Source organism: Trachypithecus francoisi, unplaced genomic scaffold (genome assembly GCF_009764315.1).
Source record: "Trachypithecus francoisi isolate TF-2019V2 unplaced genomic scaffold, Tfra_2.0 Lachesis_group12, whole genome shotgun sequence".
NCBI classification, from domain to species: Eukaryota; Metazoa; Chordata; class Mammalia; order Primates; family Cercopithecidae; genus Trachypithecus; species Trachypithecus francoisi.
The window spans coordinates 11,037,076-11,060,200 of NW_022681457.1; the positions used below are offsets into that span (position 1 = coordinate 11,037,076).

The window sequence follows — 23,125 nt, forward strand, 5'->3', positions numbered from 1 at the left end:
TCCTTTTTTTCTTTCACTTTTCCCATCCGGAGAGCCAGGTGCCGAGAACCGGGACCTCGTCCCCTTCTCTGTATCCCTTCCCCTGACCCACCTCGCCTTCGTCCTCCCTCCCTTTTCGGTTCCCGAAGCCGGAAGGAGCCGAAGCACACACGAAAAAAGCCGAAGCTGTCCCCGGAGAGTGAGGCCTTCACGAAGCGGCGGCGGAAGGAGCCGAAGTTCTCTGATCGGCGGAGTGAGCAAGTGGCATCTCCGGAAAAAGCCGAAACTTGGACTCGCGCTTAATCCCAGGAGGGGCCCGAGGGCGAGCTCCGGAAATCTCCGGAAAGAGCCGAAGGCCGGGACGGTTAGGATTGTCGGAAGTGGCCGATTGCTTGGACAGGGCCGGCGGAGAAGATCGGAGGAAGTCCGTGGAAGCAGCCAAAGACTGCGACGGATTAAATTGTCGGAAGAACCCGAACTCGCAGAGGGGGCTGGGCGCATTGGAACACGAGGACACACGGAAACCTCCAAACGTTGAGGAGATAATTTTTGGAAAAGTTACGGAAACCTGGGAAGTCGGCGAAACCCTACCTTCGGGTGTTTTCGGAAGCAGTCGCAGCTGCCGTCTGCCTCTCCGTCCAGTGTCCGGAAATAGCCGACGTGCTTCGGAGCCAGGCTCGGGGGGAGGGGCAAGCTCGCGGGCGGGCGGGTGAGGGGGCGGAGCCCGGGCGGGTGGGGAGGGCTGCCGGAGGCTTGATTAGGTAGGAGGTGGCGAAGCGCCGGCGGCGGCCGGAAGTAGCCGAAGCCAGCGGCGGAAGTAGCCGAAGCGGCCGGAGCGGGCGGCAAGGCGAGGCGAGAGCTGCACAGGGCCCTACGCGGCCGCCTCAGCATGTCGGACTTCGACGAGTTCGAGCGGCAGCTCAACGAGAATAAACAAGGTGAGGGCGCCGGGGTCGCGGGGCGGAGGTGTGGGCGGCTCCTCGTGTCGCTCTTTGCCCCCCCGCCATTTTCTCCCTCGCTTCCCCCCCACCTCTCACGGCCGTGCGACCCCCCCCAACCCCGGTTCCCTGGCGCGCGCCTCGTTCACGTGACGTCCCCAGCGTTCGGCCGCGCGCTAGGCGAGGGGAAGGGGGCGGCGGGGCGCGGGCCCATGACGCATGCGCACGGCGGCTGTCCCCGTGCCCCACGTGGTCCTGCCGGAGGTGGCTCGGGGGACGCGGCGCGAGTGCGCTAGGTACCTCGACGTGAACTTTTGTTTTTTAAAATCTTTTTGTTTTCTCTGAAAAGGAGATTATGTTAGGCCCCGTAATCCGTTCTTTTTCTCCCGCTGCCTTGGCACTTCCGCTTCCGGTCGGGCCCACGGCCGCGTCTCCACGCCCCCTTTGTTTCCAAAATGGCGGTTGTGAGGACTCGGGGGGGCCCCCCTTTCCCTCCTTCACGTGGATGAGGACAGAGCTGTTTCGAGGACTCTCGGAGGCCACGAGCCCGTCTCTTACCCCTTTTCCTTTTTGCTGATTTGCTGCGACCTCTCCTGCCAGGTTGTTTCTGCCCCGTCTGTTGGTAGTGGGGCGCCTCATTAATGTGTTGGGCGCATGTTCCCTAAAGCAGCTGCATTCTTTGAGTGTGGGCACGCACACATCCTGCATATGCGGAACTTTTGGCGGTCCCGAGAATCGCGATAAGGAGTGTTTGAGACAAACGTCAAATCATGTACGATCCCAACTCAGGGCACCTGATAATACTCAGCCTCAGATCTCACTGTAGAGATCAGGAAACAGGTTCTGAGGGAGAAGAGGGACCTGGCCCGCTGCGCTAAACTCTTCACTTAACGGGGAAGGTGGGAGGCAGGTTCCCTTCAGGGTATCCATAATTATGATGGGTGAGAACAAAAAGCGTGGGGCCCTGCTGATCTTAGGGACTCCGAGAGTGTTAGAAGCGGGAGAGTTGTTCCATGCTTCAGTTTGAGAGTGAAGGAACACAGGACTAGGGAAGGTTGAGGACTTGTTTCCTGAGGCTTCAGCTGCCCATGATCCTATGTCGTTCGGAGGACGAAATGAGGGCTAAGGAATTTTCCTTTGAACCCAGGCTAGAGTTGGGTAGGGGCTGTATTAGGAAACAGTGCCCTGGGGAAGAAATAACGTTTACTGAGGGTCTGACTCTGTCTTAGGTGATGGACTGTTCAAGAGCATAGGCTTTGGAGTTGAGCACATCAGGGGTTTAGATACTTGCTTTGTTGGTTAGTAACTACTTTTAATACGTTTGTATCTCTCTTTTTCTTCCTATTTGTAGACTGATTATTATTTTCTTCTCACTGGGTTTTGAGAGGATTAATAAAGATTATAGTAATGATAGGTGTAGTTAAACTCCGAGCGCTTATGTGTGCCAGGCTCTTCGCTAAACTCTTAGCATGATTTTACTTAGGGGATCCTTGTAACAGCCCTGTGAGGTCCAAATGATTTCCACCTCTACTGGGGAGGAAACTGAGGGCTCAGAAAAGTTAAAAACTTTCTCAGGGCTCAGCTAGTCAGAGGCAGAGCTGAGATTAAATGGGGTAACATAAAGTGTGTGGCATGTGGCTTGTTGTACACTAGGTGTGCAGTAAGCGATATTTGCAATTGTAAAATCCCATGCTTAAAGAGGAGGGTCTTCCACTCACAGAGATTGTGTCATAGTTGGGAAAGGGCAGGAAAAGATGCTTTCCAAATATCATTCTGTCACACAACACCTGGGTGGAGTAGATGTGACCCTCGTTTACAGAGAAAAAACCAAGTCTTAAAGGTTAAGTTGTTTTTGCATAGTTTTTGTTGGTTAGAAGAAAAGCAGGTGCTGATTCTGAGCTCTGGCTGGCTGCAAGGCCAAGTTCCACTCTGCTGGGCCACCAAGTGGAGCTGATCGGGCCGTTCTTTGAGGCTCTCAGATGGTGCTTCGCTGGTTCTTGTGGGGTTTCCCCCTTGGTGCTGATAGGGGGAAGTCCCTGAGACCTGGCACGGCTCCTGAGTTGCCGGAGCTGCTCCCATAAGATGACCACAATACAGTGTTTTGAGCAGATGAAGTTCTCTTTGTTTTTACCTGTCCAGCATCAGTGTGTGGGAGAGGGTTCTTGTCATAGGGGAAGCTCTGCCCACCTGTCACTCTGCCTGTGGGTCTTTGTGGAGGACGGATCAGCCTCTGTACCTCAGTCCCTTTCTCTGCTACCTGTGTCGATAGGGAATTTCCTTGCCTGTCCCAGGCACCCAGCGGGCGTCGTTGCTTTCTCTGCGTGGCTTCCTCTCTGCCTGCTTGCCTGTTTCAGAGCCTTAGCAGCAGGAAGGGCTCTTGGGGCTCACAGCCTGTCCATCATACAAGCGTGGAGTTGTGCCCAGTGCCGAGCCTGCGTGCTTACCCTGCTGCTCTGCACTGCCGGCCTGTCCTGCCGATTGTTCCTCCCAATTTCGGTTTTTGATTTTGGGGTTTTTGGCCTTCAAGGGGACGATTATATTGTCATTGGTGGTTCTAGCCAGACTTGAGTGCTCTGCCTGATCCACCTTCAAGAGTATGGCCTCGTGCTTAACTCACTGATGTTTGAGTGTTTCCATTCCGGTATCACCATTTCTTAGCTGTTTGGCTTTGGGCAACTGTGATCTCTCTGAACCTTAGGTTTCTACCCATTAGGTCAGCCCCCAGCAGTGTTTCCGAAGCAGTAGTGAGGATTAAGAACAAACAAAACTATTTAGTACAGATTCCAATTGTAGGAAGCATCTCAATATTTGTTACTGTTTTTTTCTCTTCTGGGTGCATATTTTTCTGAGTGTTGGTGGTTTTGGAATTGCGGTGCTTTTCCAAACATTCAAATTGCTTCACAGAACCATAAGACAAAACACTGTGGGGGAGGCTAAAGTTTAACGTCTTCCCTCAGTGCCTTTTCCTCCTCTTGTCCCCAGGGATGATCACTGCAGGAGATGCGTGTTCACATACATAAGCACCTTAACGTGTGCATCTTTTTTGTGTGTATGCTTCGTGGCTAGTTGAGAAATCTGGGTGTCTTTGAATTAAGGAAATGGTATGGCGGTGCTCATGAACACCCCCAATGCTCATGCTTTATCCTCCATCTTAAAGGGCTGGTCTTCCTTCTTCAGGGGTTGAAGGGTCTAGTGAGAGCAGAGGTTTCTGTGGTTTTACCAGCGAGGCTCTGTTTCTAGTGGCTACATCAGGCAAATAGAGGGTTGAGGGAGCCGGCTGGAGGCTGGCAGAGATGCATGCCCCTATCCTACAGTACAGCCTAGCCTCTCCAGTACTTGGCTTTGAAGGGAGTGAGGCCGGGAGAATCAAGTGGTTTGGGATTCAAGTCGGGATGGGGCAAGCTCCTCCCCTGACCTGTTGAAGGAGAGGAGAGCCTCTTTCCCCTTCAGTCTGCGGATTCTCTGAGGCCCTTCCCTTCCCTTGGGGAAGGGTGCTTGCTTCTGCATTATTCACTGGCTTGGGAAGGGATGGGTTGAGTTTCCCTGCTTCCTGGGGATATCAGATCCTGCCTGGCACCTGACCCCTAGGCCTGGTGGTGGGGCTGTGGGTGCCAGCTGGTTGCAGAGGTCTTTCCTGAGGGGTCGCTGGGTCCCTTCAGGAAAACATCATTGGGTCTCTTGATTCCCCAGCCTCTAGCCCTGCCCCTCTCAGGGACGACCCTGGGGTCAGGCCCCTCAGCCCTCGAGGGGACCAGGAGCCAGCCTCCTCTGTCTTCTCTGGCTCCCAGCTCCTCCTGAGCATCCTCAGGTATCTCACACCCCCGGGGCATTTCCAGGCCCCGTCCCCCTGGTCCCCTCGTGGTCCCTGGACTCGCTTGTGGACCCAGGAGGCCTGTTAATTCCCTTCCTCCATTGGATCCCTTCCCTTTGGGGGTGGCCTCCCTGGGGCTGGGGACATAGCCACCAGCGCGCAGGGTGGGCTGGGCCCGCAGCCTTACTCCGCTCATCGCTTGCCCCTCCTCTCACCCTTGCCCAGAGCGGGACAAGGAGAACCGGCATAGGAAGCGCAGCCACAGCCGCTCTCGAAGCCGGGACCGCAAACGCCGGAGCCGGAGCCGTGACCGGCGAAACCGGGACCAGCGGAGCGCCTCCCGGGACAGGCGGCGACGAAGGTACTAGGGCTCAGGGATCCTCCTGGGCCAGCCTGGGAGTCAGGGGGTTGGTGTTGGCCGGCCTGTGGGTGGCCTGTGCGTGTGTGTCTGGGCCCGGGCCCTGTGTGGCTCGTGTGTTCTTCGTATGGATCTGGGGGAGGGATCTACTGCTTGGTCTGTCTTGAATTCCGATTTTTTCCCCTCTTTCTGGGGTTTCTTTCATTTTCTCTTGGTGGTTGCTGGTGGGTTGCTGGGGGCAATAGATTCTTTATCTGGAGCCTGGGAATTGATTCTGTGTTTTCCTTCACAAGGGGCTGTTCTCTGTCTCTGACTCTGAGGGCCTGTTCCTTCTTTTCGACTCTCTGTGGCTCTCTGTGGGACTCTCTTCGAGGGGGTTGGTCTCTGCCTCCAGTTTCTTTCTTCCCTGCCTCCCAGGAGAAGGGAACTCTTGGCACCGAGGCAGTATCCACAGCCTGGGCTTACTTTCTGGCCCGGGGTGTCGGTTTCCGCCGCCTCTTCCCTTCTAGGCTTCCCTCTCTGTTCTCTGCCCCCTTAGGTGAGGAAGGGCAGGATAGGCAGAAGTCCTCCTGCCTCCTCCCAGCTCAGTTTCTCCAGCTCGAGACCGGTCCTTCCTGGCCCCTGGCCCCTTTCTCCTTTCCTCACTTCCTCTTTCCTGGGGGTTGGGAGTGTTTGGGGGGAAATGGCAGGGCTGAGGGGGGCCTGCTTGCTGCTTGTTCACCTCGGCCCTGCTCCCACCCTGGGGCTCAGTGCCCTTGGGGGGGGTGTGGCATGTGGGGAAGACGAGGGTCCCCAGTCACCCCTCCCCATACCTTTCCCTCCCACCCCCCAGCAAACCTTTGACCAGAGGCGCTAAAGAGGAGCACGGTGGACTGATGTGAGCTTCTCTTCCTGCCCCTTCCTCCCTGATGTCCACTCCCTTCACCTTCCTCACGCCCGTGCACCCTGTCCCGCCCGTTTCCAGCCCTGGGCCAAGCACTGGGAAGAGTCCACTTACCTTGAAACCAGCACCCCTCCCCCAGGCCCTGCCCCAGACCCTCTCCTTTCCTGGAGAGAGTGGAGCTTACATGGTTGGGGGGAGGGTGAAAAGGTGCCTGGGAGGGGGCTCGCAGGCCCACTGTTAGACTGAGGTTGCCCTGCCCCGCTCTCCCCTCCCACCTCCCCCAGTCGTTCCCCCCGCCATGAGAAGAAGAAGAAGGTCCGTAAATACTGGGACGTGCCACCTCCGGGCTTTGAGCACATCACCCCAATGCAGTACAAGGCCATGCAAGGTAGGCCCCTGGCCGGGCTGCTCCCAGAGCGAGAGGGTGCAGGGGCTGGGATTCTCCGTCAGTCGTTCCCCTGCATGTGTGCGTGGAGGGTTGGGGACACAGGTGGAGGGTTGCACACCCCGGGAGGTCTGGGCCTCCGTCAGTCGTTCCCCTGCGTGTGTGCGTGGAGGGTTGGGGACACAGGTGGAGGGTTGCACACCCCGGGAGGTCTGGGCCTCCGTCAGTCGTTCCCCTGCGTGTGTGCGTGGAGGGGTTGAGGACACAGGTGGAGGGCTGCACACCCCGGGAGGTCTGGGCCTCCGTCAGTCGTTCCCCTGCGTGTGTGCGTGGAGGGTTGGGGACACAGGTGGAGGGTTGCACACCCCGGGAGGTCTGGGCCTCCGTCAGTCGTTCCCCTGCGTGTGTGCGTGGAGGGTTGGGGACACAGGTGGAGGGTTGCACACCCCGGGAGGTCTGGGCCTCCGTCAGTCGTTCCCCTGCGTGTGTGCGTGGAGGGTTGGGGACACAGGTGGAGAGCTGCACACCCCGGGAGGTCTGGGCTCTGTGCTTTTGAGGCCCCCCTCTGGATGCCATTAGGAAGTGAGGCTTCTTAGGAGCAGCAGTTACAGGGTGGGGGTCCTGAGGTGGAGAGAGGATTCTGGAAGGTGCTAGGGCCGAGAGCCTGTAGGAGCTTTCTGCCGAGGAGGGGAGCTCCCAGTGTGTGATGGGGGAGGCCACTGAACACTCCCCTCATGGGGTTTTGTCCTGCTTGTATCCCCTTTGAAGCTGCGGGTCAGATTCCAGCCACTGCTCTTCTCCCCACCATGACCCCTGACGGTCTGGCTGTGACCCCAACGCCGGTGCCTGTGGTCGGGAGCCAAATGACTAGACAAGCCCGGCGCCTCTACGTGGGCAACATCCCCTTTGGCATCACTGAGGTACTGCCCTCCCCCTGCCCCTGCCCTCTCCCTTGTCCCGCTACCCCATTCCTCCCCTTCCCTCCATTCCCTTTCCCCAACCTGCACGGGTCAGACTCTGCTCCTGCAAGACCCCCCGGCCCCCTCCCAGACGGACCGATGGAGTTGAGCCAGCCAGGGGCCGGGCTGGGGGTGGCCCTCCCTCCCTCCTCTTCCCCTCTCCCGTCTCCCCTCCCCCCAACCTCCTTCAGCAACCCAGGGATCAAGCACACACATAATGTACCCACGTGTTGTACCTACGTGTTGGAGAGAGACAGAGAGGGAGACTTGGACACACACACACACACACACACACACACACACACACAGACGCACGCTGCCCCTCAGTTTTTTTCTGACACGCCTCTCCTTCTCTGCCGCCTGTCCCCCATCCTCTCCCCCACGTCCCTCCCATGGTCGCTGTTCTTTTATTTTTGATCGCCCCTGACCTCCCCCTTCCCCACCACTCCTTTTCCCTCTCCCCTCTCCCCAACCCCTTCCTGTGGCACCCCCTGAGAATCCCGAGATCAAAGAGTTGTTTCCATTTCTCTTTAAAGTGAAATATTGTGGGGCTGAGATCCCTCGTAGCAACAAAAAGTTTGCTACCATCGTCGAAGGCAAGTAAGGTCCATTCTGACTTTCTCAACCTGCACTTTGCTACATTTGATAAACCAGCCCCCGGACTCCAGGGCCAGATTCCTCCACATCACTCTTTTCTCCTCCCCTCCCGTCCCTGCCCTCCTCCCTACACTCCTCCCCTCCCGCCCCTGCACTCTTGACCTCCTCCTCCTGGCTCGTCTCTGTCCGCTTTCCTTTTCTGTCCTTTGCTCGTCTCTGCCCCTGCCTGCCACTTCCTTTCTACTTTCCTGCCACTTCTCTGTCTGTCTCCACTGGGTGTCCCTTCCCTGTGTGCTCTGTCTCTTCATCTCCTGTGTTTCGTGTTTTTCTTCATTTTGTGTTGTCACCATTCCCTCTGCCTTTTCTTGAACAATCTTCTCCTTTCCCCTGATTTTTTGGGGCCCCTGTGGCTGTCCCCCGACGCCTGTCCATCGCCTGCCCTTGGCCGTCTTCTTGCTACTGCTTCCTCCCCATTTTCTCTCTCGCTTCTGTTCCTACTATTGACTTCTACACCCCCACCCATATTCCACTGTTCCTTCCCCCCTCCTCCCTCCCCTCATCCCTCTCCCCTTACCCCCAAACCCCTCTGTGTCTCCCTCTCTCACCCTTCCCCTCCTCTCTCCACCTCCCTTCCCCCGCCCCCCCCCTTGTCTCCTATTCCCTCTGCAGGAGGCCATGATGGATTTCTTCAACGCCCAGATGCGCCTAGGGGGGCTGACCCAGGCCCCTGGCAACCCAGTGTTGGCTGTGCAGATTAACCAGGACAAGAATTTTGCCTTTTTGGAGGTGAGCTGGGGAGTGAGTGGGGTGAAGGAAACGTGTGTGATGTGAAGGCCCATCCCTCAGGCCGCTGGTGTGTGGAGCTGCCCTGTGCTGTTTCCACTGGGCCCTCTGCAGCCCGTTCTCCACCTGGTCACTGAAGTGAGCCCTGTAATAGCTCCGCAGATCTGATCCTACTTTCTGCCTTACCTCTGCTTTCTCTGTGACCTGAGAGGCCTGTTTGGCCTCTGCAGACCTTTTTGGCCTTTTCCAGACCATTCCGGCCCAGTCCTCTGCACTCTGGCCATGCCGACCTTCCCAGAATGTACCATGCTCCTGCCTGCTTGGCTAGAGTTCTTTACCCCAGCTACCTGATGTTCTAACTAGTCTTCCGTACCTCAGCTAATGGAGTTCCTAACTAGTCTCCGTGACCCCAGCTAATGGATGTTCCTAACTAGTCTTCCGTGACCCCAGCTAATGGATGTTCCTAACTAGTCTTCCGTGACCCCAGCTAATGGATGTTCCTAACTATCTTCCGTGACCCCAGCTAATGGATGTTCCTAACTAGTCTTCCGTGACCCCAGCTAATGGATGTTCCTAACTAGTCTCCGTGACCCCAGCTAATGGATGTTCCTAACTATCTTCCGTGACCCCAGCTAATGGATTTCCTAACTAGTCTTCGTGACCCCAGCTAATGGATGTTCCTAACTAGTCTTCCGTGACCCCAGCTACCTGATGTTCTAACTAGTCTTCCGTGACCCCAGCTATGGATGTTCCTAACTAGTCTTCCGTGACCCCAGCTAATGGATGTTCCTAACTAGTCTTCCGTGACCCCAGCTAATGGATGTTCCTAACTAGTCTTCCGTGACCCCAGCTAATGGATGTTCCTAACTAGTCTTCCGTGACCCCAGCTAATGGATGTTCCTAACTAGTCTTCCGTGACCCCAGCTAATGGATGTCCTAACTAGTCTTCCGTGACCCCAGCTAATGGATGTTCCTAACTAGTCTTCCGTGACCCCAGCTAATGGATGTTCCTAACTAGTCTTCCGTGACCCCAGCTAATGGATGTTCCTAACTAGTCTTCCGTGACCCCAGCTAATGGATGTTCCTAACTAGTCTTCCGTGACCCCAGCTAATGGATGTTCCTAACTAGTCTTCCGTGACCCCAGCTAATGGATGTTCCTAACTAGTCTTCCGTGACCCCAGCTAATGGATGTTCCTAACTAGTCTTCCGTGACCCCAGCTAATGGTGTTCCTAACTAGTTTTTGTTACCTTAGCTAATGGATGTTCCTAACTAGTCTTCTGTTACCTCAGCTAATGGATGTTCCTAACTAGTCTTCTGTTACCTCAGCTAATGGATGTTCCTAACTAGTCTTCCGTGACCCCAGCTACCTGATGTTCTAACTAGTCTTCCGTGACCCCAGCTAATGATGTTCCTAACTAGTCTTCCGTGACCCCAGCTAATGGATGTTCCTAACTAGTCTTCCGTGACCCCAGCTACCTGATGTTCTAACTAGTCTTCCGTGACCCCAGCTAATGGATGTTCCTAACTAGTCTTCCGTGACCCCAGCTAATGGATGTTCCTAACTAGTCTTCCGTGACCCCAGCTAATGGATGTTCTAACTAGTCTTCCGTGACCCCAGCTAATGGATGTTCCTAACTAGTCTTCCGTGACCCCAGCTAATGGATGTTCCTAACTAGTCTTCCGTGACCCCAGCTAATGGATGTTCCTAACTAGTCTTCCGTGACCCCAGCTAATGGATGTTCCTAACTAGTCTTCCGTGACCCCAGCTAATGGATGTTCCTAACTAGTCTTCCGTGACCCCAGCTAATGGATGTTCCTAACTAGTCTTCCGTGACCCCAGCTAATGGATGTTCCTAACTAGTCTTCCGTGACCCCAGCTAATGGATGTTCCTAACTAGTCTTCCGTGACCCCAGCTAATGGATGTTCCTAACTAGTCTTCCGTGACCCCAGCTAATGGATGTTCCTAACTAGTCTTCCGTGACCCCAGCTAATGGATGTTCCTAACTAGTTTTCTGTTACCTTAGCTAATGGATGTTCCTAACTAGTCTTCTGTTACCTCAGCTAATGGATGTTCCTAACTAGTCTTCTGTTACCTCAGCTAATGGATGTTCCTAACTAGTCTTCCGTGACCCCAGCTACCTGATGTTCTAACTAGTCTTCCGTGACCCCAGCTAATGGATGTTCCTAACTAGTCTTCCGTGACCCCAGCTAATGGATGTTCTTAACTAGTCTTCTGTGTCAGTGTTTCTGAACTGTTGGGAAAGGGCCTTGGTTTTTGATTTTCGACTCTTGGGCTGATAACTCTGGTGAAGTACTGTGAAGACATTGGCAGTGCTGGCTTGCTGTGGAGGTTTCCGAGCACTCCCTCTCACTTTGTACTTGCCTCACTGCAGTCCACTTTCCGTTGCACTGCTCCAGATATGGGCTGAAATGTCCCCTCACCAGAAATACTCCAGTACTGTCATCTCCCCATTCAACTAAGCTTCCCCGTGACATCCTTTTTCAGCATTTTGTCCCTCTTCTGCATCGTCACAGCCTGCAATTGTGTGTTTGCCTCTGTGTTGGTGTTGGGTGCCTGGTGTTTTTAACGGTCGAGTGTGAGCTCCTGGCAGCAGGGACATGTGTGTCTGTTGTCCTCCCAGTGCCCAGCCTGGGGCCTGGCATGTTGTATTTGTTCACATGAGTGAAAGGAAAGAGGAAATCCCAATCCTGGAACACTAGGGTCTGTATCAGTCCCTGGCCGCCACCCTCACCCCACCTTTCTCTTTCATTCAGTTCCGCTCAGTGGACGAGACTACCCAGGCCATGGCCTTTGATGGCATCATCTTCCAAGGCCAGTCACTAAAGATCCGCAGGCCTCATGACTACCAGCCGCTTCCTGGCATGTCAGAGAACCCCTCCGTCTATGTGCCTGGTGAGTGGGGGATCCATTAAGGGTCCTCTTCCTCCCCAGTCCTGTTCCCATGGCCCGTCCTTCCCTTCAGCCCAGCTGGAGTGGCTTAGGAAGTCGTGTAAGTACTGTGGACCATAGGTGCCTTTTCCCTGCTTCCCCTCAGTCTGTGCGAGTGGGGTGCTCTCCTGCTGATAGAGAAGGTGCCTAGGGCCGGGAGAGGGAGCTGTGACCTGCTTGGGGACACACAGCTTGTATGTGGCAGAGCCAGGATCGGACGAGAGGTGCTGGGGGAAGTGAGGGGCTTGTAGTCGGGACCTCATGCCTGCTCTGGGACCTTGGAGGGCTCAGTCCGTGCCCATCGGGGCTGGCGTGCGTCGACAGTTTGCAGCAAAGTTCCTGCTGTGGGGTCTGGCACCTGGGTGTTCACTCGTTTTTTTGTCTCCCAGTGTTTGCCTTGAATCTTCTGTTCTGGGCCATTCCCCATAGCTGTGTTTAATATCGTCTCTAATTGGTAGGTAACATAGTAAATCAGGGGTTGGCAGACCATCTCACTGTGTGAAAGCAGCCAGACGGTGTCTGAGTGCATGGGCCTGGCTGTGTGCTGGCACATCTCAACACGCATGGCTGCTCAGATGGGGCTTTCCTGTGCTATTCACAGGCCACAGAATGGTCTCCCTTTAGAATGCTTGCAGGATGTACAAAACCAGGTGATGGGCCCTGTCAGCCCACAGGCTATAGTTTGCTGACCTTGTAGTTGATGAATGGATTTGAGTGAGGGTTTGTCTGATGCCCTGTCAGGGTGTGGCCGTGTCTCCTAGGACGTGGAGGAGATGGGGTTCTGCTGGCTGGTACTCACTGTTGGAGGAGTCCTTTAGAAACCGAGTCAGCTCTTCAGGGAGGCAATGTGGAGCCCCAGATGGAGGCACACCTGTGTCAGGCAGGACTTGGGCTGGGTTCCTCACTGGCCTCCAGTGCTTTTCTTTTTGTTGTTGTTGCTGTTGTTTTTTGAGACGGAGTCTCACTGTTGCCCAGGCTGGAGTGCAGTGGCACCATCTCGTCTCACTGCAAGCTCCGCCTCCAGGGTTCAAGCAATTCTCCTGCTTCAACCTCCCGAGCAGCTGGGATTACAGGCACCTGCCACCATGCTCGGGTAATTTTTTGTACTTTTAGTAGAGGTGGGGTTTCACCATGTTGGTCAGGTTGGTCTCGAACGTCTGACCTCAGGTGATCCACTCACCTCGGCCTCCCAACGTGTTGAGATTACAGGCATGAGCCACCGCGCTCAGCCCAGTGCTTTTCCACCGTGAGTTTTGGTAAATTCAGCTAACCTTTTAGAGCCTGTGGTATATGTTGACATGCTCCAATCTGTATGGACTTTTTATGTATGGGTGCGTTTCCCCGATCAAGCTACAGAATATCTTCCCCACATCTCTTCTGGTGAATCCACTGTGTTTTCATTCATTTTAAATCCTGTGAGTGGCCCGCCACTTGCTGGTGCTTACTGTGTGTGTCAGGCACCGTCCTAAGTGCACTCCACGGATGACAGTCCTACGATACAGGGATTGGCAAGTTACGGTTGAGAGGCCAACTCTGATCCACTGCCTGTTTGTTTTTTTTGAGACGGAGTTGCTCTGTTGCCCTGGCGGGAGTGCAATGGTGCGATCTCAGCTCACTGCAACCTCTGCCTTCCAGGTTCAAGCGATTCTTCTGCCTCAACCTCCCGAGTAGCTGGGATTATAGGCATGTACCACCATGCCTGCTAATTTTTTGTGTTTTTAGTAGAGACGGGGTTTCACCATGTTGGCCAGGCTGGTCTTGAACTCCTGATTTTGTGATTCACCCGCCTCAGCCTCCCAAAGTGTTGGGATTACAGGCGTGAGCCACTGTGCCTGGCCACTGCCTGTTTTTGTAAGTAAAGATGGATTGCGGCAGAGCTGGCCTCGTTGTGCAGTGCCTCCTTCCTGGGTAGGGACGTGGTGGACCTTGGGGAATAGGAACGGTGGGTTATGGATCTAAGGTTGCTTCTCTTACCAGGCTGAGGGGCTTGACACTTCTGAAGGTGATGGGGTGCTCTGGCAGGGGCTGAGCTGAAGGCGACCCAGTGATAGCAGTGGCTGCCGAGCTCCTTTCAGGCGTCCCCTGGGCCGAGATGGCCTGGTCACCATGGGAGGGGACATTCCTCCATCTTACAGAGGAGAAAGAGCTTCGGGACAGTGGGGATCCTGCTGGGTCTCCCCCATACCGCCTTTGCTCCCGGTGTGGTGCTTGATAGGTGCAGCCGCTGAAGAGGTATGGGGCCCTGTTTCCCCGCCTGACCCTGCAACATCCCTGCCAAGTAGGGCTCCTCCTCCTCAGTGATGAGTGGAGGACCTCGAGGCTCCGAGAAGATTCCTTTGAAGTTGTTGTCATGTAACAGCGGCTGACCCCACTGACAGTGCTCACAGTGTGTGTCTGGGCTGGGCTAGCCCTGTTGTGGGCATTGAGTCTCGCAGATGCCCGGGCCACGGCGACTGCCATGCCTATTCTCACGTCCTCTATTGAATCAGCACTTGGCCCAAGCTGTTCTCACGCACGTGGCTCGCACAACAGGCGCCAGTATTCTTCCCATTCCACAGATGAAGACACTGAGGCCCTTGGAGCCTCGTACGGTACAAACATGACTCGAACTCAAGGAGCCATGTACCCAGAGAGCCCAACTCTTGCACCCTTGGCCCTGGGTTGCTCAAGTGAGACGTGTAGAGCCAGGGCTCGAGGCCAAGCTTCCCGTGTGACCCATTCTTCCTTGGACCCAGGCACAGCCTGCAGCCTGCCATGCTGGCTGTGGACAGTCACAGCTGAGTGTGGGCTCTGGAGGCTGCCTTTTTCCTGCCTATGTGGCTTTGTTCTGTGCCTCAGTTATTGCCTTCTGTGCTGTAACAGCATTGCAGTAGGAGATTTGAAAGTCTTACAGGATGCCTGGCCGTTGGGGTGAGTGCTTGGTGTGTGTTCCTGCTCCCGGGCTGCTGCTACTTGTCCCTGTAGCATAGGAGACGGGTCTCCTGGGGTCTCCGTGGCCCCAGTCTGGTGTTTGGAGCTGGCTGGGTTGGTGCTTCCAGTTCTCTGGGGGCAACGTCGTCATGGACTGAAGGGGCTTGAGTAGGTAGGAGAGGGTGAATGGGCGCCTCCCTCCTCCCGTGGGCACAGCGGCTCAGCTTCTGAGGGTCCTTCCCATTTCCTGCCTTACCTGTTCCTTCCCAGCATCAGGATGGAGGTGGGATGGGGCCACTCACACTTGGTGTGGGGGTTGCAGAGGAAGGGGAGGCCACATGGCCTAGGCTTTGAACTTGGGAGTCAGGCTGGTTGGTTACCGGGTCCTGGCATAGCTGGCATCTGACAGGATGGCGTCAGGATACGTTGGCAGAGCCTGTGAATCATCCCACCAGTAGGCACTTGTCTGTGAGTCCAGAGTTCAGCGGATAGGGCAGGATCAAGGGCCAATCAATTCAGCTGATAAGCCCCCACTCTGGTATGTCAGCCCTCGAAGACAGTGGACCCTGCATCCCACAGTCAGCCCCCAGTTCCCAGTGAGATGAGAGTGGCTGATGCTGCGGACGCTGCTCTGAGGCTTGCTGAGCAGCCTGGGCTCCTCATCGTGTGAGGGCAGGGGCACCCCTGCAGTGACACCTGCTGTTCTGGCAGGGCGTGAAGGGAGGAACTGAGCCTTTTTTTTTCTTTTTTTTTTGAGACGGAGTCTTGCTCTGTTGCCCAGGCTGGAGTGCAGTGGAGTGATCTTGGCTCACTGCAAGCTCCACCTCCTGGGTTCAAGCAATTCTCCTGCCTCAGCCTCCCGAGTACCTGGGATTACAGGCGCCCACCACCACGCCCAGGTAATTTTTGTATTTCTAGTAGAGATGGGGTTTCACCATGTTGGCCAGGATGGTCTTATTTCTTGACCTCGTGATCCATCCGCCTTGGCCTCCCAGAGTGCTGAGATTATAGGCGTGAGCCCCCCGTGCCCGGCCAGGGATAAGCTTTAATGGGAGCCTTGCCTGGGTGTCTGTCAGAGAAGGGGTGGAGTGTGTTGGGACTCACCAGTAGGTCCCGAGCCCAGGTGACCTGCCAGCATTCCACAGCAGCAGGTGGCAGATGTGGGTGTGAACTTTGTGCCCTCGGAGCATTCTGGAGGATGTTCTAGTTTGAGGTTTCCTTGAGGCTGGGCAGATTTAGATTTGGGAGACAAGGTGCGTTCTCCCCAGGGAGCCTCTGTGCCACTGCCCAGGACCCTCCCTCGTCAGATCAGGCAGGAAGTGTTCTTTCTGGCGATTGAGGAGCTTGCTGTAGACTGTCCAGGTTTTTGGGAAGATAACCTGGTGCTGGAATTGAAGTCCTTGTCTCCTCTGCCCATAGGGGTTGTGTCCACTGTGGTTCCTGACTCTGCCCACAAGCTGTTCATCGGGGGCTTACCCAACTACCTGAACGATGACCAGGTAACCTCCGTGCCTCCCTCCAGTCCCGTGCCCCCACCCCGCCCCACCTCATCCCAGCCCTGATAGACTCTCGGCCGCTGCAGGTCAAAGAGCTGCTGACATCCTTTGGGCCCCTCAAGGCCTTCAACCTGGTCAAGGACAGTGCCACGGGGCTCTCCAAGGGCTACGCCTTCTGTGAGTACGTGGACATCAACGTCACGGATCAGGTGAGTCCCTGGTCCCTGGCCGCTGCCGCGTCTGTCCTTCCCTGCCCTGCGTCTGTTGCCAAGCCGTGGTCTCCCCTCCTCGGGACGGGGCGGGAGGCGGCCAGCCTGAGGCAGTGCCCTGCGTGTGGGCTTGTCCTTGTCCCATGGTGTTGGCTTTTTCCAGGCTCTTAATCCCCTTTGCCTTCCCCTCTTCCCCCACCAATGCCCCGGCTTGGGGGTAGGTGTTGGGCTCCCGGTCCCTGACCCCACCTCTCCCGCACCCCCTACCCCTCGTCCTCCAAACGCAGGCCATTGCGGGGCTGAACGGCATGCAGCTGGGGGATAAGAAGCTGCTGGTCCAGAGGGCGAGTGTGGGAGCCAAGAATGCCACGCTGGTGAGCCCCCCGGCACGTCATCTTCCATTGGCTCGAGGGACCCTGGGGGTGGGAGGGCTGGCTAGGGACAAGTGTTGATCTTTCTCCCAGCTTTCATGGGGAGGCAGTTGGGGGACGTTCAGTGCAGTGTTGGGGAGTGGGGCTTTAGGTGTTTAAGTGTAAGAGATGGCCTTTTCTCTGGGTGGGCATCTGAGGGGCATAGGCTTGAGCAGAGGGAGACTGGGTCTGGGCCCCCTGTGACGCCCCTGCCTCCCCTGGCCCCACAGAGCACCATCAATCAGACGCCGGTGACCCTGCAAGTGCCGGGCCTGATGAGCTCCCAGGTGCAGATGGGCGGCCACCCGACTGAGGTTCTGTGCCTCATGAACATGGTGCTGCCGGAGGAGCTGCTGGACGACGAGGAGTATGAGGAGATCGTGGAGGATGTGCGGGACGAGTGCAGCAAGTACGGGCTTGTCAAGTCCATCGAGATCCCCCGGCCTGTGGATGGTGTCGAGGTGCCCGGCTGCGGAAAGGTCAGGAGGCCCCAGGCTCAGAGCGTTCTCACTCTCTCCCCTTTCCTCTTCTCGCCCTCTCTTTCCTCCCTTCTCCCTCTCTTCCCGCCTTTCTCCCTCTCTTCTCTGTCCCTCTCCTCCCCTCTCAGTCTCCGTCTCCCTTCGCTGAGCATGCATATAGGTGTGTGCCGTCACTGAGTGCTGCCCTCAGGCCTGGCCATAGGAGATGTTGGTGACGCAGAGGGGTGTGTGGCCCTGTGGGGGCCTAAGGCCTGCAGGCGAGACAGTAGTTGGGGAATGCAGCTCTGTATTGCTTTAGAACTTGGCCCTGCTCCCCCTTCTTAGATGGCCTTGCTTGTGCAAATGGTTTTGTCTGGTCTGTGGAGTGGGGAAGAGTGCTGGGAACAGTCCCAAGACACCTGCTGGTGTCTGCTATGCCAGGCACCCCGCTGAAGCTGTGTCTGCACTCACCCTGAGCCCTCTCAGTAGCTCCTGGGCTCCATTGTGGGAGGAGACGAGCACAGCTGGGGTGGCTCACACTGGCAGGTTTCAGGTTCTCGGAGTCTGATTTCAGAGCCCACTAAGTCCTGTCGCCTCCAGCACTGTGACAGGTGTAACCAACTCACCTTGGCTGCCTTGTGAGACGGTGGTGGTGAGGGCGTGTGACCTGCTCTTTGATCCCCTTGCTTGGCGTATGTATGGAATTCTCACTGTACCAGGCTTGGAGGGACCTCTGTTCACTACTGAATCCTCAGTGTCCACATCAGAGCCTGGTATGATGATGCTGAGGGTTCAGTAGTAAATAGAGGTCCCTCCTGTCCTGTGCAGCAGAGGTCCTGGGGATGCAGCTGTTAGAGGACATGCATGCTGTGTTGAGTCGGGGCAGGGGCAGCATTTCTGGGTGTGCTGTTCATTCAGGGTGGTCAAGGTTAAGAGGTGGCAGTGAGCAGGTGAGTGAGCGAGGTGGTGGGGCCGGGGCTGAGTGGCAGGCCTTGGAGGGCTGCATGGGTCTTAGAATGCCCGGTTATTTTGAGCCAGATGGGAGGGAAGCAATATTGAGAGGCCTCCAATGTGGTCACACCTGGCACATGGAAATGGCCCCACATGGTGAGGTTAGGGGTGGGTGCGGAGGCACAGCAGGTGCTTCCCTGGGCTCTGCCTACCCTGCTTAGTCCTGCAGGGCAGAATGTGGATGAGCAGTAGGGCAGAGAGGGTGCTGTGGACAGGAGGGCAGAATGTGGATGAGCAGGAGGGCGGAGAGGGTGCTGTGGACAGGAGGCCTTGCTGGGGCTGGCAGGGTTGGTGCTGTCGAAGTGATGCCACAGCCAGGTTTGTCAGGACCAAAGCTGGCTCTGCAGGGCCAGATTGGGCAGGGGGGCCTTCTTACGTCGTGGAAGCAGCTTGGCTTTCCCCTGGAGTGGTGGGCTTTTCAAAGAGAAAACAGGGCTGTGGTGGTGGCATTTTTGAGGTGATTGTGGCTGCAGTTGGGAAAATGAACGGTGGGGAGGTGTCCCATGATAAACTGGGTGAAAGATGGTAACCTGATTTTCTTTTTTTTTTTTTTTTTTTTGAGGCGGAGTCTCGCTCTGTCGCCCGGACTGGAGTGCAGTGGCCCGATCTCAGCTCACTGCAAGCTCCACCTCCCGGGTTTACGCCATTCTCCTGCCTCAGCCTCCCGAGTAGCTGGGACTACAGGCGCCCGCCACCTCACCCGGCTAGTTTTTGTATTTTTAGTAGAGATGGGGTTTCACCGTGTTAGCCAGGATGGTCTACTACAGGCTTGAGCCACCGCGCCCGGCCAGTAATCTGATTTAAAGTAGTAGCAGGGGATGGAGAGTTGATGGATTTGAGGGAGACTTGTGCCTGGGAAGTGTCCAGACTTTGGTGATTGGTGTGTTTGTGTAGAGGGGAGGCCTATGGGCTGCTCAGTAGCAGCTCTGATGGTGGGGACGGTAGGTGAGACGCAGGGGTGACGAGCAAGTTGTGGGGGGTGAGCCGGGGGGAGGGGGCGGCTAGCTGGCTTTGGATTTCTGAGACACCCAGTAGAGATGTCGAGGATAAATTAGCTGGACAGGTCTGTGTTCCCAGCATGAGGGCTGATGGAACTCAGGTGTCAGGGTCCCGCTTGGGACCTTGGGATGGTGGAGTGGGAGAGCAGGGTTGGGGAGGCAGTTGGAGAGGTGGAAGGAGCATCTTAGAGAACGGGGCAAGGGGAAGGCCAGCAGCATCTCCTCTCGCTGCAGCTCCTGCCCGTGTCCTCCAGAGTCCCCGCCCCTTGAGCTCGTATGTCAGGGCTGCTCTCTGGTGTTGGGGTGGAGCTTGGCTCAAGCAGGGGCTGAGGAAACATTTGTGGGAAGAAGAGAAGGAATGGAGAGACCCTGGCCTTTGGGATCAGCTGACCTGTTTTACATATTAAAATTATTGCACTGGCTGGGCAAGGTGGCTCACGCCTGTAATCCCAGCACTTTGGGAGGCCAAGACAGGCGGATCATGAGGTCAGGAGTTGGAGACCAGCCTGGCCAATGTGGTGAAACCCCATCTCTACTAAAAAAATACAAAAATTAGCCGGGTGTGGTGGCGCACGCCTGTAATCCCTGCTACTCAGGAGGCTGAGGCAGGAGAATTACTTGAGCCCGGGAGGGGGAGGTTGCAGTGAGGCAAGATTGCGCCACTGCACTCCCAGCCTGGGTGAAGGAGCAAGACTCGGTCTCAGAAAAAAAAAGAAAAAATTACTGCATTGTATTCCTGTTTTCTTAAATTTTTTGTTACATGTCTTTTCAAATGTATCTGAAAGTGGAGACTCTAATAGTGATGAGTGTTTATCATAGTGTATGTGCTAATATTCTGGCGTTCCTTCATCTGGCTTCAAGTTACCAATATTTTGTCATTCTTAATGTTCATATTCAGCTTATTTCTCCCCCCTCCTCTTTTTTCTTTGCTGGATTATTTTAAAGCATATCAGATATATTTCATCTGAGATCCTTAAGTATATGTCTGTAATTTCTCAACTAACATTTGGGTCAGATAACTTCTCTGTGGGGGCCTGCGCTGTGCGTTGTAGGATATTGAGATGTATCCCCACCCTCCACCCACCAGATGCAGGAGCACTGCTCCTCGCTTTGAGACACCTAAAAGCATCTCCAAACATTGCTCCGTGTTCCTTGGGGACAAGCCCTCCTCCATTTGACAACCATTGCTCTAAGCAGATAACCTTAAAAAATTGTTCTTTTAACAAAACCACAATAGCATGATTAGATTAGCAAAATTCTTTAGTGCCTATTCCATGTTCAAATTTTTCTGTCTCAAGAATTTTTTTAGGCCGGCGCGGTGGCTCAAGCCTGTAATCCCACACTTTGGAGCCGAGACGGGCGGATCACGAGGTCAGGAGATCGAGACCATCCTGGCTAATACGGTGAAACCCCGTCTCTACTAAAAATACAAAAACTAGCCGGGCGAGGTGGCGGGCGCCTGTAGTCCCAGCTACTCGGGAGGCTGAGGCAGGAGAATGGCGGAAACCCGGAGGCGGAGCTTGCAGTGAGCTGAGATCCGGCCACTGCACTCCAGTCCGGGCGACAGAGCGAGACTCCGCCTCAAAAAAAAAAAAAAAAAAAAAAAAAAAAAGAATTTTTTTATTTTTATTTTTTGAGACGGAGCCTCGCTCTGTCGCCCAGGCTGGAGTGCAGTGGCGCGATCTCTGACTCACTGCAAGCTCCGCCTCCTGGGTTCACGCCATTCTCCTGCCTCAGCCTCCGGAGTAGCTGGGACTACAGGCGCCCGCCACCTCGCCCGGCTAGTTTTTTTTTTTCTATTTTCAGTAGAGACGGGGTTTCACCGTGTTAGCCAGGATGGTCTCGATCTCCTGACCTCGTGATCCGCCGGTCTTGGCCTCTCAAAAGTGCTGGGATTACAGACGTGAGCCAGTGCGCCCGGCCAAGAATTTTTTTTTTTTTTGATACGGAGTCTCACTCTGTTGTTCAAGCCGGAGTGCAGTTGCGCAATCTTGGCTCGCTGCGTCCTCCATCTCCCGGGTTAAAGAAGAGTACCTGGGACAGGCACCCGCCATCATGCCCAGCTAATTTTTTTATTTTCGGTAGAGATGGGGTTTCACTGTGTTGGCCAGGCTGGTCTGGAATTGTTGACCTCAGGTGATCCGCCTGCCTCAGCCTCTCAAAGTGCTGGGATTACAGGCGTGAGCCACTGTGCCCAGGCAAGAATATTTTTTAATAGTTTGTTTCAGTAAGGATCCAGATCAAGGTCCCTATCTTGAATTTGGTAACAAAAATTTCTGTAATTTATCCTTTGTACCTCTCCCCCCCCCCATTTTTTTTTGCAAGCTCTTTTATTTGTTGAAGAAATAAGTTCATCTGCTGTATAGGATTTTCAGTGTTCATGTAGGCTCATTGTATTCTTCCCTCCCTCCATTTTCCTGTAAATTGGTTTAAGTAAGGTTAGAAGCTCGAATAGATCAAGATTCAAGTTTTTAAATTTTACTCAACCTGAGTTTGAATCCTAATTTCTGAGCTTCCCGTAGCTCATTTATTGTTGGGATAACATGGCTGTTGGGGTGGTTCTGGGAGCGCCCACCATGGTGGCTGGTGTGGAGTAGACAGCACGAGGGACCCTCCCCACGATGAGCTCGTCCAGGCCTGCCCTCTATGGCTCTGCTGACCCCAACGTCTCTGTTCTTCTCCTCCGTGCCTGTGGTGTGTCTTTGCTCTTTTTGTTTTTTGATCCTGGAGGATGTTTGGGTAAACTCCACCAAACCTGCACTAAGGGTTCCTTTCTGACGCCTGTGGTGAAGGCCCCTCCTCCCTGTCCCTTCCTGCCTTCGGTTCCGGGGTTGGGTGGATGTTGGGTGCATGCTGGCTGCCTGGCTGCTAGGCTTGAGCCTTGTTCACAAACCTGCCTCTCCTTTCCCCACAGATCTTTGTGGAGTTCACCTCTGTGTTTGACTGCCAGAAAGCCATGCAGGGCCTGACGGGCCGCAAGTTCGCCAACAGAGTGGTTGTCACAAAATACTGTGACCCCGACTCTTACCACCGCCGGGACTTCTGGTAGAGGCGGCTGGGGGAGGGTGGGGGCAGGGCTGGCTGGGGGCTTCTCCCCACTCCCGCCCCCCCCTTATCCCCCTCTGAAGACGATGGGCAGAGGAGTGACAGCCGCAGACACACGACAGCCGGCAGCAACTGGAATGGCAGCAATTAAGGGTGGGGGGCGGGGGTTGGGGGGTTAGGGCAGGGAGGGGACTGGGGAAGTGCGCACACAGCCCACACAGACAACACGCACCCACACAGACACAGAGGGAAGGGGTTGGGATGGGGACAGGGTGCACAGCAGGGCGGGGTAGGACCCCAGCCCCTCCCAAAACAGCCTCTCCTCCCTTAAACCCCCTTTCTCCTCCCCTTCCCCACGGTAGGAACATAGCGTGTTTATATTTTATGGCCAAACTATTCTGAATTTTGTTGTCCGGCCCTCAGTGCCCTGCCCTCTCCCTTCCCAGGACCACAGCTCTGTTCCTTCGGCCTCTGGTCCTCTCTGGTCCCCTCCTGGGTTTCTTACGTAGTTGATTTTTCCTCTTTAGTCTCCCCCGACCTGCGCCCAGCCCCGTGGCCCCTGCCCCTCTCCTACTCTGTGGCAGTTTCATATTTGCTAAGACGAATTTGCTCATTAAACATTTTGTTGTATTTTACTTTATCGAGCGGCTGTGTGTCCAGTGTGTCCGACCCTCTGCCTCGGTTCTGGGCTCGGGTGGCGGTTCCCTTGCAAACCGTGGGCCCCTGACTGGGACGCCCTGGTGCCGGCGCCGGCACCCTCGGGGCCTTCCCTGCTTGCGCGGTGCGCTCCTCGGGGTCGGTACAGGCATAGTCCCGGGGGGCGTGAGGTTCCCGAGTGCTCACCCACCTCGCCGACAGGAGGGAGGGTGGCCCAGCGGGCCGGGGCGGGCGCGGCGTGGGTGCGCCAGGAGCTCCGCGGTTGCCGCCAAGCCAGCTTGAGGG

General features: G+C 55.6%; 1 protein-coding gene across 2 annotated transcripts; it reads left to right on the top strand.

Annotated features, from left to right (window-relative positions):
* Positions 1–796: 796 nt before the first annotated feature.
* U2AF2 (U2 small nuclear RNA auxiliary factor 2) lies at positions 797–22,825 on the top strand. Of its 2 annotated transcripts, none has more exons than XM_033224513.1 (12): positions 797–917; positions 4,954–5,089; positions 5,919–5,963; positions 6,254–6,357; positions 7,123–7,274; positions 8,580–8,696; positions 11,472–11,610; positions 15,976–16,055; positions 16,139–16,261; positions 16,549–16,647; positions 16,902–17,150; positions 22,053–22,825. In XM_033224513.1, the coding sequence occupies exons 1-12, from the start codon at positions 869–871 to the stop codon at positions 22,185–22,187; spliced, it is 1,428 nt and encodes a 475-aa protein (XP_033080404.1). In that variant the 5' UTR covers positions 797–868; the 3' UTR covers positions 22,188–22,825. The 2 variants fall into 2 exon arrangements, with proteins under 2 accessions (XP_033080404.1, XP_033080405.1); XM_033224514.1 differs by having other exon boundaries at positions 16,549–16,635.
* The last annotated feature ends 300 nt before the right edge of the window (positions 22,826–23,125 follow it).

What these genes read in the sequence shown, in the direction of transcription:
- U2AF2 (XM_033224513.1), top strand. Translation starts at nt 869, where the DNA reads ATGTCGGACTTCGACGAGTTCGAGCGGCAGCTCAACGAGAATAAACAA. An exon ending in CCCCTCCGTCTATGTGCCTG is followed by an intron (nt 11,611 to 15,975) that starts GTGAGTGGGGGA and finishes CTCTGCCCATAG; the next exon opens with GGGTTGTGTCCACTGTGGTT. An exon ending in AGGTGCCCGGCTGCGGAAAG is followed by an intron (nt 17,151 to 22,052) that starts GTCAGGAGGCCC and finishes CTTTCCCCACAG; the next exon opens with ATCTTTGTGGAGTTCACCTC.